Below are 14,460 nucleotides of genomic sequence, written 5' to 3'. Positions count from 1 at the left end.
GGGTGACACTGGTCTATAATTTGGTCTATAATCATGCCAGTGTGTCCATGCTGAGTACACAGGGAACTCATCTAGTAACAGTGAAAGTTTTCTACTTTTCTTTTTTTAGGCAAGAAGATGATGAATGGTTGCTACATAAACTAATGCACTAACTTTACATACATGTCACAAGAGCATAAATGATGCATCATTTCTTTATAACTTTTTTAAACCATTTAAAAAAACTGAAGTACAGTTAATTTACAATGTTGTTAGTTTCAAGGGTACAGAAAAATGATTCAGATACGTATATATACATATATATCTCCCTTTTTTTCTTTTCTATTATAGATTATTACAAGATATTGAATATAGCTCTCTGTGCTATACAATAGGTCCTTGCTGTTTATATATAGAAGTTCGTCTATGTTAATCCCAAACTCCTAATTTATCTCCCCACTACTCGCTTCCTGGCTCCAAGGTGACTTTTTATTGCTAATGATAGGCAATTGGACTCCATGACAATGAGAAGCAACATAAATAACATCCTGCAGGACTATATACTTGCTCATTAGGCTTTTCCCCTCTGACAGAATGAAGGGTACAGAATTTGACCCTCAGTCTACATTTCTCTGTCTCGTAATAGGATTGTGTGGAGGCCAATGCTTTATATACATAGGTAGCTCAGATGGTAAAGCATCTGCCTGCAATGTAGGAGACCTGGGTTTGATCCCTGGGTCAGGAAGATCCCCTGGAGAAGAGAATGGCAACCTACTCCAGTATTCTTGCGTGGAGAATGCCAAGGACAGAGGAGCCTGGCGGGCTACAGTCTACGGGGTCGCAAAGAGTCGGACACGACTGAGCAACTTTCACTTCACTTCTTCACTTCAAATATGTGTGTGTGTGTGTGTGTGTGTATACAAAGCTCTATGAAATGATTTGGAGCCTTACTGAATTATTCAGAGCAACATACAATAAAGCACAGTGGAGGACTGAGGTGGAGGGTACATCTTCGGGAAATCCCCTTTATAAGTCCCGAGGCTGTCGGTGCTCTCACTGTGTGCTCCAACAGCACAGTCACTGATGCACCCTCAGCCTCAGAAGACCACCAAGCACAGGGAGATGCTCAATAAATGAGGCTGAATGAGTCAATGAAGTGGATGCTGGGAAGCAGAACTTCATTCTGATGCCTTATTCTGCATATCTCATGGGCAACAATGATCCACAATTTCAGCATTATCAAAACCAATAAATCCTGACTCTCATTTATTTCAAAAAGATGTAGTATGGGAAAATGAGGATAACATGAGGGTCAGGGAAAGATGAGTTCTTAGGAAGGACTGTACTATATAAATTTACAGTTTCATTCTAAGGAGGCTATTTTGGCAAGCATATACCGCATTTTCAGGAAGCGGTGAGCTACTTTCAGCTTCTGAACAAATTTTAAGAAGTTTTAGACATGAATTACAGACAGAAAATGAAAATCTGTACCACAATGGCATGTGTTCCCAATTCATAATGTGTGCAATGACACAGTGTGATTACCCTAATTCTTTGTGATTTCTATTGCCAAAAAAGCATTTTATTGTTTCCTGAAATATAGTTGGATTTTCCCTTTCTTTTCTGAGCCCAGGTAGTAATGACATTTAATTATCACTTTAGATTTTATTTATTCTCATGCTGATCATAAAAGTATGAAAGAGAAACATTTATAGTAAGATTTCTAGTGATATGCTAAAAAATCAAGAAAAGAATAAAAATCTCCAGTGAATGAATCAGGGACCTTAAAATAGTCCTAATTATAGAGGCTTAATATTTTAATTATTGGTTTGATTTTAATGTCAAGGTACATCTTCTATTTCAAGGCCATATTTACACACAAGCAGTCCAAATTGCATGCTCTCAGGCCTTTATTAAAGTAGATAAGAGGCACTACAGAGCTATGTGAGTGCTTATTAATCTTGTGAATTTATTATAAATAATTAATCACAAATCTCAAGAGATTCATTTCACCGAGTGCTTTCTCATTTTAGTTCTTTGTTCAAACCAAAGACTAGTAACGGAATTGAGAGTGGTTTTCAAAAGTAATTTATTATACTGGATGAGGTTTTAATCAGAATTCTTGCTAAACTCCAGCTGTCATGAAAGACAGATGCTTTGTACACTAGAATGAATGAGGGCTTGATGAATAATTATTAAAAGTTCCAGTTTAATTACAGTATCAGAAGAAAATGCCATTGTTCAGGATTCAGTACAAAGAATATATTTTATCAGGTACCACCACCACAAGAGATCTGTATACTCCTTCTTGGCTTTTCCCTTCAATATAATTTTCTTAAAAGCGTCAAGAATGATTTTAAATCAGGCAAGTTTAAATCTATCAACCATTAATAATACTTTTCAACCCTATATATTAATATATCTACTGCTCTAAATTTATGATCATAAACGAATTACAGAGTTTTCTATCTGGCTATCAGTGCTAAAGCAGTAGTATTTAGTTTTAGATTTACTTGGTTGTAAATACAAGGAAAAGCATATTTTGTAATAGAAAAATATATTGCTAAATTGTTTCTGCACTTCTGAAAGACCTGCAAACATTTCCCAAGCACAATGAGCTGGTTCTTCCTTCAAAAAGAAGCACTTCATAAGTATAAAAGGTTAGACAATGACTAAGAGCCTTAGAAAGCTGTAGAGAAAACAAGTGCTAGAATTAAAATCCTAAAGCACTGAAACCTTCTTATGTATTGTCTGTGGCCATTTTACACAGTGAATGACTACTCAGTACAGGCACTTCATCCTGGGACAGTGATCACAGTCTTACCTTAGTAAGGAAACCTCAAGTCTCCTTACAACACTCCATTACTTCTTTATCCTCCTTACAAATCCTAATCACAGAATCTACTAGAAATTATTTGCTTCTGTGATATTCTAGTAAGAAACATTTAGGAAGCAATTAATAATGCTGAATGAGCAATAAGTATTGCTGAATTAAATCAAGCGCTGAAGAACAGATGCCAACTAGGTTAATTTTCCTACCAGCGAATCAGCCAAGGACATCTTGGAAAGCATTGCACACAAACACAACAATCACACCTCTATTTTGTTTTCCTCTCCCACTATCTACCCAATTGAAAATAATTATCTTGCAGCCCCAATTTTAAAATAATTAGTCATGAAAAGAGTCAGATTTGTTATGTAACACTTGTAACCTGTCCTAATCAGAGATTAACACAAGGAGATATGTCTAATCATCAGCATAATAAGATCCATTCACCAGAGTTAAGCAATGATCCTTTATTTCACACTCCACAAAGACAAAGCACTCTGGGGAGACCCAAGCTGTCTTTGCAGCTCTCAGCTGCTTAGCACTGACACCCAAATCCCCCAAAAAGAATCAACTGGAGATACACATGTTACTCACATACTGTTGAAGAGCTCACGGTAGGTTTCATCACCTTTGCCTTCGGACATCAGGCTGTCCAGTTTGTCAATGAGCTTGGCTTCCACCTGAAACAGACCCAAATGTTACTCCTTTTCTTTCCTTCTCACGAGAAGGATTTTCTAGGCACATGGAAACATATTTATTTCTGCAAGGGAAAAAGCCACAGTAAATTTAGTGAATTTATCAGCTGTGGTTAACCGAAGACACCCTTTTGGAATTCTAGGGGGCCAATTTAGATGCAGGAACATGACTTCAAACTCCCGGTGGGGTAGTGTGTGCTGCCGCGAAAGACTTCTATTTGTTGATTCAAACACAAATGCCTGCAGCCCAGCTTAAATGTTTGAATTCTTTTTTTAGGAGCTGTAAAAACTGGCAAGTCTTTTTTGTTTTTTGCAAATCATGATACACACACACACACACACACACACACATACATACATATAAGAACATCAGCAAACTACTATATCCACAAACATTCAGTTAAATCTTTGATGTGTTTTGTATCTATTTTCTTTCTCAAAACAGTTTGAGGTTGCACTAAATCTTTGCTGAAGTTGAGAATTTGTCCTAACCATGTACAGATGGTATTCTAAGTCAGCAATCGGCAGCATGAGACAGAAAGGACATATTTCCTGAAAACTGTAGTCAAAACATTTATATTTTCAAGAACATAAATCCTTTAGGACTTCAGTATCAGGAAGGCAGAAATAAATATCCCATCATCTCTTGGAGACAGCAGAGGGGACAGAAAAGGAAGAATTTCTGCAAGGCCAGAGAGTTAACAACTAGGGGTATGGAGGGATATCTGACTTTGTCAAAGGACTGAGCACAATTATTTCCTTTGAATCAAATTTCAATAAATGGGTAAAGAGATAAGGGAAGAGAAGTGGGTTTTCCCCAATATAATTTTTAAATAGGCTTTCATTCACGTATTGACACTCCTGAAAATAAATGAAGGTCTTGATACAGATGAAATGCCATGCTTGTTCTGTGTATGCATCCAGCTTGTTCGTACAGTTGACAATCATTTCTAAGACTTGAGAAGGACTCATAGGGAGAAGCAAGAAGCTTCCTTAATGCAGCAGAGTGCATACAGGTGAGTGCCATGATGGTGTGAATAGCTGGCCTGCTGTCTCCAATAGGAGTGACTTGCCCTGGCAAAGGCAGTTGATTTCTGCTATGAGATCTGGTTTTGGAATAAGAACAAGTGTCTTTCCAAAACTGGAGCCTGTGTCAAAGAGATCCTGTGTCAAAGAGAAATGATAGGCTCATGCTCATATTCTTGGAATTTCCTTTACAACAATTTTGACTGCTTTTCTCTTTAAATTAATTCTCAGCACTTCAAGCAAAGAGCAATAAAACATACTGTGCATCAAATGTTCAAAGCTAAGCCATTCACCAAATACAATGTGCAGACAATTGAGAGGTCAGCAATTTTAGGAATCATTAACCTTCTGATTCCTCTGTGTTGTGTCCAGCTGGGAGCAAATAAAGTTTCTGCTAGCTCTTAAACACAGACCTAGAAAATCACAGGATTTTTTTTTTTTTTTTTTTAGCTGAAAGGGAATGAAATGTTTTTTCCAGGGCTTCTCAGAGATTCAGGGAGACACAGTCCCAGAATGGTGTCCGAGGCTATGTATTCAGCTTGGAAGTAGGCAGCCTAGGTTGAAATCTGGTTCAGAGCTCATTCCTCAACTCGGAGCATCTCTGAGACACCACACTCACCTCTGAGGGAACTGAGACTTCTGACTGCTCTGAGAGCACATCCACCTACCTGTTTAAAATTGCCGCTCCGCCTCTGCTCCCAGTCCATCATATCGTGGAAAATAGGAATCATGACATTGCGGAGATCTGGCTGGGGTATCAAGGTTACTTCCAGGAAGGGGCCAATCAGGGCAGGAATGAAATGAAGCTTGTGCTCTCCTAAAATGAATGAAATATTTACCTTTCTGTAGATTTAGTTTTGGAGAAGGAAATGGCAACCCACTCCAGTGTTCTTGCCTGGAGAATCCCAGGGACGGGGGAGCCTGGTGGGCTGCCATCTATGGGGTCACACAGAGTCGGACACGACTGAAGTGACTTAGCAGCAGCAGCAGATTTAGTTTTAATAAGATTTCAGAAAATCATTGTTATACAACTTATTTAAAACTTGTGTCACAAGAACACGATCGATTATAGTTGTCTCAAGCAAGAAAATATTTCTCTAAGCAGCTATACAAACAGATTTCCATGTGTTAGTATTTCTGCATCATTTTTAATTAAAAAAAAAACAAACCTAGGGATTTACCTTTTCACAGTTTACAAAAAGCCGTAAGATACAATTAAATATTATATAAATCATCAGGAATTGGTTGTGTATACTACTGCACATTCACACATTAAAATTCTTATGCAGTTATTAAAAATGAGGTTGAAGAAAAACACAGATGAAGTTTTTCAATATAATTAATTGTAAAAGCAAAGTACCACACAGTATGCAAAGGTGTAAAGTTTAAAAATAAAATAAAATTAAAAAAAAAAAATAAATAAAAAAAAGAATATATATATATATATATATGATAGTCTACAAGGTTATATCCCCTAATAGTAAGCACATTGGTTATCTCTGGGTGATAATATTACTGGTGACTTTTATATATGAAAAAGGTGGTTCCTATCTTCATTATGTAATTTGTCTTCCTTCTTTACATAATAAACATAACAGCCTAAGTAAAATATAAACATTGGCCCAAACAACAACAAACAGAACAATTTTCTGAAAAGACTACAGTGTAATAATAGTGAATTCAAAATGGTATTTAGCAAGTCCTGAAGAGTATACTGTGGACTCTGTGGGAGAGGGAGAGGGTGGGATGATTTGGCAGAATGGCATTGAAACATGTATAATATCATATATGAAACGAGTCGCCAGTCCCGGTTCGATGCACTATACTGGATGCTTGGGGCTGGTGCACTGGGACGACCCAGAAGGATGGTATGGGGAGGGAGGAGGGAGGAGGGTTCAGGATGGGGAACACGTGTATACCTGTGGCGGATTCATGCTTATATATGGCAAAACCAACACAATATTGTAAAGTTAAAAAAAAAAAGTATACTGTGGATAATTCAGAGCAAAGGAAAGTGGAGGGTGGGGTGGACACAGATGATTTTGTCTAGCACATATGTGTTGAGTTCAGTCTATTACCCTAGTCATCCATGTTAAATCTCAGAGAGTTTCTATTTTTATAATAAACTGCACATTATGGAAAATGTACAATGCACATTTCATGCATGCACATTACATGCACAGCCTTTTGCATCATGGACGAAAGCATACGATACTGGGAGGCTGAGCAGAAGAGAGCTGGCTTCATGAAAAAGGATCATTTCCCTCTTATTAATTTTTCCATCTTTGATCTTTTTTTGTAAGTGTTGAATACACACAAAATCTTGCTGTTCAGACTTACTTGCCAATTTTGGAATTAAATATCTTCACATTAATTATCATTTTCTCTATTTTGTTTCTGTAGCAGAAGGCCTGAAGGTGAACACAGACTTGAACAGACATAAATCCAGGATGCAAACATACAATTTAAACTTGTACTGACTTTAGAGGGATTTTTAAAGGAAGGAGAACATGAAGAAGAGAATTTGGAAAGAAAAGGAAAATGATGGATGGGCAAACCCAAGTAGGTGTTGTGAAGTCACTGTTTTTTGTGACTGCAAACGCCTTGGGATATTTCTGACGTCTTCAGAAAGTGGTTCTCATCCTTTGTACTCAACATGGGATGATAACAGGATACAACTGTCAGGCCCCTCTGTATCTGAAAGTCCCTGTACATCAGTGATGCCACATGGTCCTTTCCTCTTTTCTTCATGTTCCATTGAAAGTAACTTCACAGTTTCTTATCATCTCTAAATTACTTATATATCAAGGCATCCATTACATGTGAGGAGGAAATGTGGCTTGTAATTCTTTTTGCTTTCCTAACTTTATTCTTGACCTGGGTAATATTTTATCTTTTCCAAGGAACTACTTAGTTTTCCTCTTCAGAGCAAGAACATGTCCCTCTTATTCATCAAAAGAAATGTCATTATTAATCTGCCCTTGTATATTTTCCTCCAAAAGAATGAATACTTCCAAGACCAACAAACTCAGTGTGGCAGAATATACAAAAACATCAATTCATGGTCTTCTCCCTGCACTTTCCCCATCCTCCCAACATACTCATTTAGAGCAGGTAACTAGCAGCCAGCATTTGCAATTCCTTTCTGTAGTTATTTTTGTCAGGGCAGAATGCAGAGCAACCTGAACTCAATCACTCTTCCTGTCATTTGCAAAAGTCTAAACCCACTCACTGCTTCTTCAAGATGTTCTGGCAAGCGAGGGGAAGAAAGAGAAAAGAGGAAAGGAGATTTCTGCAGAGATGAAGGCTGGCAAGTCTTGAGATCAGCCAGCCTTACTCTTATCTCTGCCCCTGCCCCAGGAAATGGCTGCAGGGCTTCAGAGTCTAGCCACAGGTGCTCTGCTTCTGTAGAGCCACGGACTGAAGGGACTCTGTACACAGGACAAGGGCCACCCTGGCATGTGACTAATAACCAAGAGGACCTTTCTGCTTCCTTGACACTGTGTAAGACACCAATCCTTTGCACACTTTTGGGGTGTGCATGGGGTGAGGGGGATGAGTGAAGCAGCAAATATAGAATAAAATGAAAACTCCTGCCAGCCAGATAGTCCTCCCACAGCTGCTATGGTGGAATGATATTCAGAACTGCTCCATTACAGAATTTTTATTTTTAATCTTCCCTGAGCCTGCCATCCTTTGACCTCCTAGCAAAGAACATCATTAGCATGCACTTAGTTTATTTACCACTATTTCTTTGAGCATCCATGAATCTTTTTAAAAACTCTCTTCCATTTATAGGCATTTTACAACACAATTTTCTCTTTTAAAATTCTCTGACTATGAAAAATCTCAAATGTACACAGAATTACAAAGAACAGTAAGATAAATCCCCACATCCCCATCATCTAGCTTCAATAATTATCAATTTTTTTTTTGCCAATTTTGTTTCACTTATCAACCCAACTATTTTTTCACTGGGAAATTTTAAACCACGTCAGAGACATCATAACATTCTACTTGTATAAACATCAGTTAGCATCTTTCACAGGCAGGTCATTTTATAAATACAGGACCACAATACCTTTATTACATCTTTAAAAAAGGCAGACAGTAATTCTTCAAATTAATCTAAAACCAGTCTATATTAAAAATTTCCAGATTGTCTTAAAACATGTAATTTACAGTTGGCTTCTTTCAATCACAATCCAAACAAAATACATATAGTATTTTGTAGCCTGATTTTCTATGACAGTAGAGAAACCATGTTGTTGTTTAGTTGCTAAGTTGTGTCCAACTCTTTTGTGACCCTATGAACTGTAGCCTGCTAGGCTCCTTTGTCCATGGGATTTCTCAGGCAAGAATATTGGAGTCATTTCCTAGGACTTTCCTGATAGTTCAGTTGGTAGAGAATCTGCCTGCAATGCGGGAGACATTGGTTCAATTTCTGGTTTGGGAAGATCCGCTGGAGAAGGGATAGGCTACCCACTCCAGTATTCTTGGTCTTCCCTTGTGGCTCAGCTGGTAAAGAATCTGCTTGCAATGTAGGAGACCTGGGTTCGATCCCTGGAAGTGAAAGGCTACTCGTTCCAGTATTCTGGCCTGGAATTTCACGGACTATAGTCCATGGAGTCACAGAGTGGACATGACTGAGTGACTTTCACTTTCTCCAGGGGGGTCTTCCCCACCCAGGGACTGACCCTGTGTCGTCTGCATTGGAAGGCAGATCCTTTACCACTGAGCAACCAGGGAAGCCATACCCACATTTAAATTATTGTGCAGACTGTATGAGGCTAGCCTTCTTTACTGAGAACACACTCCGGAAACAAAGAATCTGTGCAACTGTACAAGTTTTCTACCACAGAAAATTTTACTCTTGCCCAATCCACCATGCAAAATCTTGAGCTATGTATAGCAGCAGGAAAATAAACTTCACTTAGATTATTTCTTTTTAAATCACAGATTTAGTATACTTTTCCCATCTCTAATTGTCAGCCACATGGTCTTGTTTTGAAGTATTTAGGGCACCTGCTAGTTGGGCTGCTGGAGTTGTATATTTATGCACACATAGCAGCCTGTTAGGGAAGTATTGATTTTTCTACAGCAGTTACAAGACGCTGTGTTTGCAAATGTGGAAGAGGAGCCCACTTTATATTTAGTAAGGATATTAGTTCAACTAAAAATAGAAAGAAAAAACTTAACCTTGCAGCATGATGAATGGCAAAGGTGGGACACAGCAGCAGAGAATAACCTCTTTCTTTGTAGACTACTCTTGCAAGTATAGGTACAAATAAATAAAATTGAGGGGATTTGATGCTTTGCTCACTTTCACTTTTTATGGAGGTAACACTGGCTTATAAATTTTATAAATTTCATGTGTACAACACTATATTTTGACTTCTGTATACACTACAGCATGCTCATTACCAAAAATTTAGTTTCCATCCATCATCGAACGGTTGACCACTTTACTTATTTCACCCTCTTCTATCTCCTTTCAGAGGCCAGATGGAAGAAGCAAGACCTACAGCTCCACACCCTCCAGAATGAAAACCACAATCACAGAAAGCTAACCAAAATGATCATATGGATGACAGCTTTGTGTAACTCAATGAAGCTATGAGCCATGCAGGTCCACCCAAGACAGACATGTCATGGTGGAGAGTTCTGACAAAACGTGGTCCGCTGGAGAAGGGAATGGCAAATCACTCAAGTATTCTTGTTTCAAGAACCCCATGAACAGTATGAAAAGGCAAAATGATATGATACTAGAAGATGAGCCCACCAGGTCAGTAGATGTCCAATATGCTACTGGAGAAGAGTGGAGAAATAGCTTCAGAAAGAATGAAAAGCCTGGCCCAAAGTGGAAATGATGCTCAGCTGTGGATGTGTCTGGTAGTGAAAGTAAAGTCCAATGCTGTAAAGAACAGTATTGGATAGGAACCTGAAATGTTAGGCCCATGAATCAAGGTAAACTGGACGTGAGACGGCATTCAAGCAGGAGATGGCATTTTAGGAATCAGTGAACTAAAATGGATGGGAATGAGTGAATTTAATTCAGATGACCATAATATCTTCTAGTGAGCAAGAATCCCTTAGAAAAGGAGTAGCCCTCATAGTCAACCTAAGAGTAGAAAATTCAGTACTTGGGAGCAATCGCAAAAAAGACAGAATAATCTTAGTTCATTTCCAAGGCAAATATCACAGCAACCCAAGTCTATGCCCCAACTACCAATGCCGAAGAAGCTGAAGCTGTAGTTCTTCTTCTTAGTTCTATGAAGAACTAAGATCTTCTATAACACAAAAAAGAGATGTTCTTTTAATCACAGGGGACTCAAATGCAAAAGTAGGAAGTAAAGAGATGTCTGGAGTAACAGGCAAGTTTCACCTTGGAGTACAAAATGAAGCAGGGTAAAGGTTAACAGAGGTTGCCAAGATAACACACTGGTCATAGCAAATACCCTTTTTCAACAACACAAGAGATGACTCTACACATGGACATCACCAGATGGTCAATATGGAAATGAGATTGATGACATTCTTTGCAGCTGAAGATGGAGAAGCTCTCTACAGTCAAAAACAAGACCTGAAGCTGACTGTGGCTCAGGTCATGAGCTCCTTATTGCCAAATTCAGGCTTAAATTGAAGTAGGGAAACCGACTAGGCCATTCAGGTATGACCTAAATCAAATCCCTTATGATTTTACAGTGCAGTTGAAAACCAGATTCAAGAGATTAGATCTAGTAGACAAAGTGCCTGAAGAACTATAGAAAGAGGTTAGTAACACTGTATAGGAGGTGGTGACCCAAAAGCATCCCAAAGGAAAAGAATTGCAAGAAGGCAAAATAGTTGTTTGAAGAGATCTTTTAAATAGCTGAGAAAAGAAGAGAAGTGAAAGGCAAAGGAGAAAGGGAAAGATATACACAACTGAATGCAGAGTTCCAGAGAATAGCAAGGAGAGATAAGAAAGCCTTCCTAAGTGAACAATGCAAGAAGTAGAGGAAAACAATAGAATGGGAAAGATTAGAGTATTGTTCAAGAAAATTGGAGATATCAAGGGAACATTTCATGCAAGGATAGGCACAATAAAGGACAGAAATGGCAAGGATCTAACAGAAGCAGAAGAAATTAAGAAGTGGCAAGAATACACAGAAGAACTGTACATAAAGGTCTTAATGATCTGGATAACCATGATGGTGTGGTCAGTCACCTTGAGCCAGACATCCTGGAGTTGTGAAGTCAAGCGGACCTTAGGAAGCATTACTAAGAAATGAGCTAGTGGAGGTGATGAAATTCCAGCTGAGCTATTTCAAAATCCCAAAAGATGATGATGCTGTGAAAGTGCTATACTCAATATATCAGCAAATTTGGAAAACCCAGCAGTGGCCACAGGACTGGAAAAAGTCAGTTTTCATTCCAATCCCAAAGGGCAATGCCAAAGAATATTCAAACTACTATACAATTGCACTCCTTTCACATGCTAGTAAGGTAATGTTCAAAATCCTTCAAGCTAGACTTCAGCAGTACGTGAACCAAGAACTTCCAGATGTACAAGCTGGATTTAGAAAAGGCAGAGGAACCAGAGATCAAATTGCCAACATCCATTGGATCATAAACATCGCAGAAAATTCTAGGAAAATATCTACTTCTGCTTCATTGACTATGGTAAAGCCTTTGTGTAGATTACAACAAACTGTGGAAAATTCTTAAAGAGATGGGAATACCAGACCACCTTACCTGCCTCCTGAGAAATCTGTATGCAGGTCAAGAAGCAACAGTTAGAATCGGACATGGAACAATGAATTGGTTCAAAACTGGGAAAGGAGTACATCAAGGCTATATATTGTTACTGTGCTTATTTAACTTACAGACAGAGTACATCATGCAAAATGCCAGGCCGGGTAAAGCACAAGCTGGAATCAAGATTGCTGAGAAAAATATCAACAACCTCACATATGCAGATGATAGCACTTAAATGGCAGAAAGTGAAGAGGAACTAAAGAGCCTCTTGATGAGGGTGAAAGAGGAGAGTGAAATGCTGGCTTGCAACTCAACATTCAAAAAACTAAGATCATGGCATCCAGGCCCATTGCTTCATGACAAATATTAATAAAAGGGGAAAAAGTGGAAGCAGTGACAGATTTTATTTTTTTGGGCTCCAGAATCACTGCAGATGGTGACTGAAGCCATGAAATTAAAAGACGCTCTGTGGAAGAAAAGCTATGATAAAACTAGACAGCATATTAAAAAGCAGAGACATCACTTTGCCGACAAAGGTCCATATAGTCAAAGCTATAATTTTTCCAATTGTTATGTACGGATGTGAGAGTTGGACCATAAAGAAGGCTGAGGGTCGAAGAATTTGATGCTTTCAAACTGTGATGCTGGAAAAGACTCTTGAGGGTCCCTTGGACAGCAAGGGGATTAAGCCATTCAGTCCTAAAGGAAATCAACCCTGAATATTCATTGGAATATTCACTGAAGCTGAAGCTCCAATACTCTGGCCACCTGATGCAAAGAGCCGACTCAATGAAAAAGACCATGATGCTGGGAAAGATTGATGGAAGGAAGAGAAGGTGGTGACAGAGGATGAGATGGCTGGATGGCATCACCGACTCAATGGACATGGGTTTGAGCAAACTCCAGGAGAATGTGAAAGATAAGGCAGCCTGGTGTGCTGCAGTCCATGGGGTCTCAAAGAGTTGTACATGACTTAGGGATGGAACAACAATAGCAACTTCCCTTCCCATCTGGTAGCCACTAATCCATTCTCTACATGCTTATTTTGTTTCACTTTGTTTGTTCATTTATTTACTTTTAATATTCTTCATGAGTGAAATCATATGGTAAGTGTCATTGCCTGATTTATTTCACTTAGCATAATACCCTCTCAGTTTCAGTTTCAGTGAAAGTCACTCAGTTGTGTCCGACTCTTTGTTGACACCATGGACTATACAGTCCATGGAATTTTCCATGCTAGAATACTGGAGTGGATAGCCATTCCCTTCTTGAGGGGTTCTTCCCAAAGCAGAGATTGAACCCAGGTCTCCTGCATTGCAGGCGTATTCTTTACCATCTGAGCCATCACGGACACCCATAATACCCTCTGGGTTGTCAAAAATGACAATATTTCACCTTTCCTATGACAGAGTAGTATTCTGTTGTATCAATCTCTTGACCCATTCATCTGTTAATAGAGAGTTAGGTTGTTTCCATATCTTGGCTACAATAAAAAATGCTGCAATGAATATAGAGGTGCATATATCTGTACAAATTAATTTTTTGGTACTCTTTGGATATCCAGAAGTGGAATTGCTTGGTCACATGGTAGATCTAATCTTAATTTTTTGAGGACTCTCCATACTTTTTCCATAGTGGCTGCACCAGTTTACCAAATTTATCAATTTATCAATGTAAATTGGTGCAGCCACTACAGAAAATTACCACCAACAGTATATGATGGTTCCACTTCTTTCACATCCTGTTCAGTACTATTACTTCTTATCTTTTTGATAACAGCCATTCTAATGGGCATGAGATCATATCTCATTGTGGTTTTGATTGACATTTCCCTAATAATTAGTGATGTTAAACATCTTTTCATGTGCCTGCTGGCCATCTGCACGTCTCCTTTGAAAATATGTCTATTCAGATTCTCTGCTCATTTTTTAATCATTTGTTGTGGTTGAGTTGTATGAGTGCTAAGTTGCTCAGTCGTTTCCAACTCTTTGTGACCCCATGGATTGTAGCCCGCCAGGCTCCTCTGTCCCTGGAATTCTCCAGGAAGAATACTACAGTGGGGTAGCCACCCCCTTTTCCAGGGGATCTTCCCGACCCAGGGATCAAACCTGTGTCTCCTGCATTGGCAGGGCAGATTCTTTATCACTGTGCCACCTGGGATGCCCCATATATTTGGATAATAACCTCTTACAG

General features: G+C 38.8%; 1 protein-coding gene across 2 annotated transcripts in view; it reads right to left on the bottom strand.

Moving 5' to 3' along the window:
* Positions 1 to 14,460, bottom strand: part of DOCK4 (dedicator of cytokinesis 4) — a 474,953-nt gene that overhangs the window by 67,836 nt on the left and 392,657 nt on the right. For both annotated transcript variants that reach the window (XR_008717856.1, XM_055590348.1), the window contains exons 31-32: positions 5,199 to 5,347; positions 3,404 to 3,489 (exon numbers count right to left, since the gene is read on the bottom strand). Coding sequence is in view for 1 of the 2 variants with exons in the window: in XM_055590348.1 (XP_055446323.1) it covers positions 3,404 to 3,489; positions 5,199 to 5,347 (235 nt within the window). In the remaining variant the exon portion in view is untranslated. The remainder of the gene's footprint in view (positions 1 to 3,403; positions 3,490 to 5,198; positions 5,348 to 14,460) is intronic.

This window comes from Bubalus kerabau, chromosome 8 (genome assembly GCF_029407905.1).
Source record: "Bubalus kerabau isolate K-KA32 ecotype Philippines breed swamp buffalo chromosome 8, PCC_UOA_SB_1v2, whole genome shotgun sequence".
NCBI classification, from domain to species: domain Eukaryota; kingdom Metazoa; phylum Chordata; class Mammalia; order Artiodactyla; family Bovidae; genus Bubalus; species Bubalus kerabau.
This window is presented reverse-complemented; position numbering and strand designations above follow the sequence as displayed.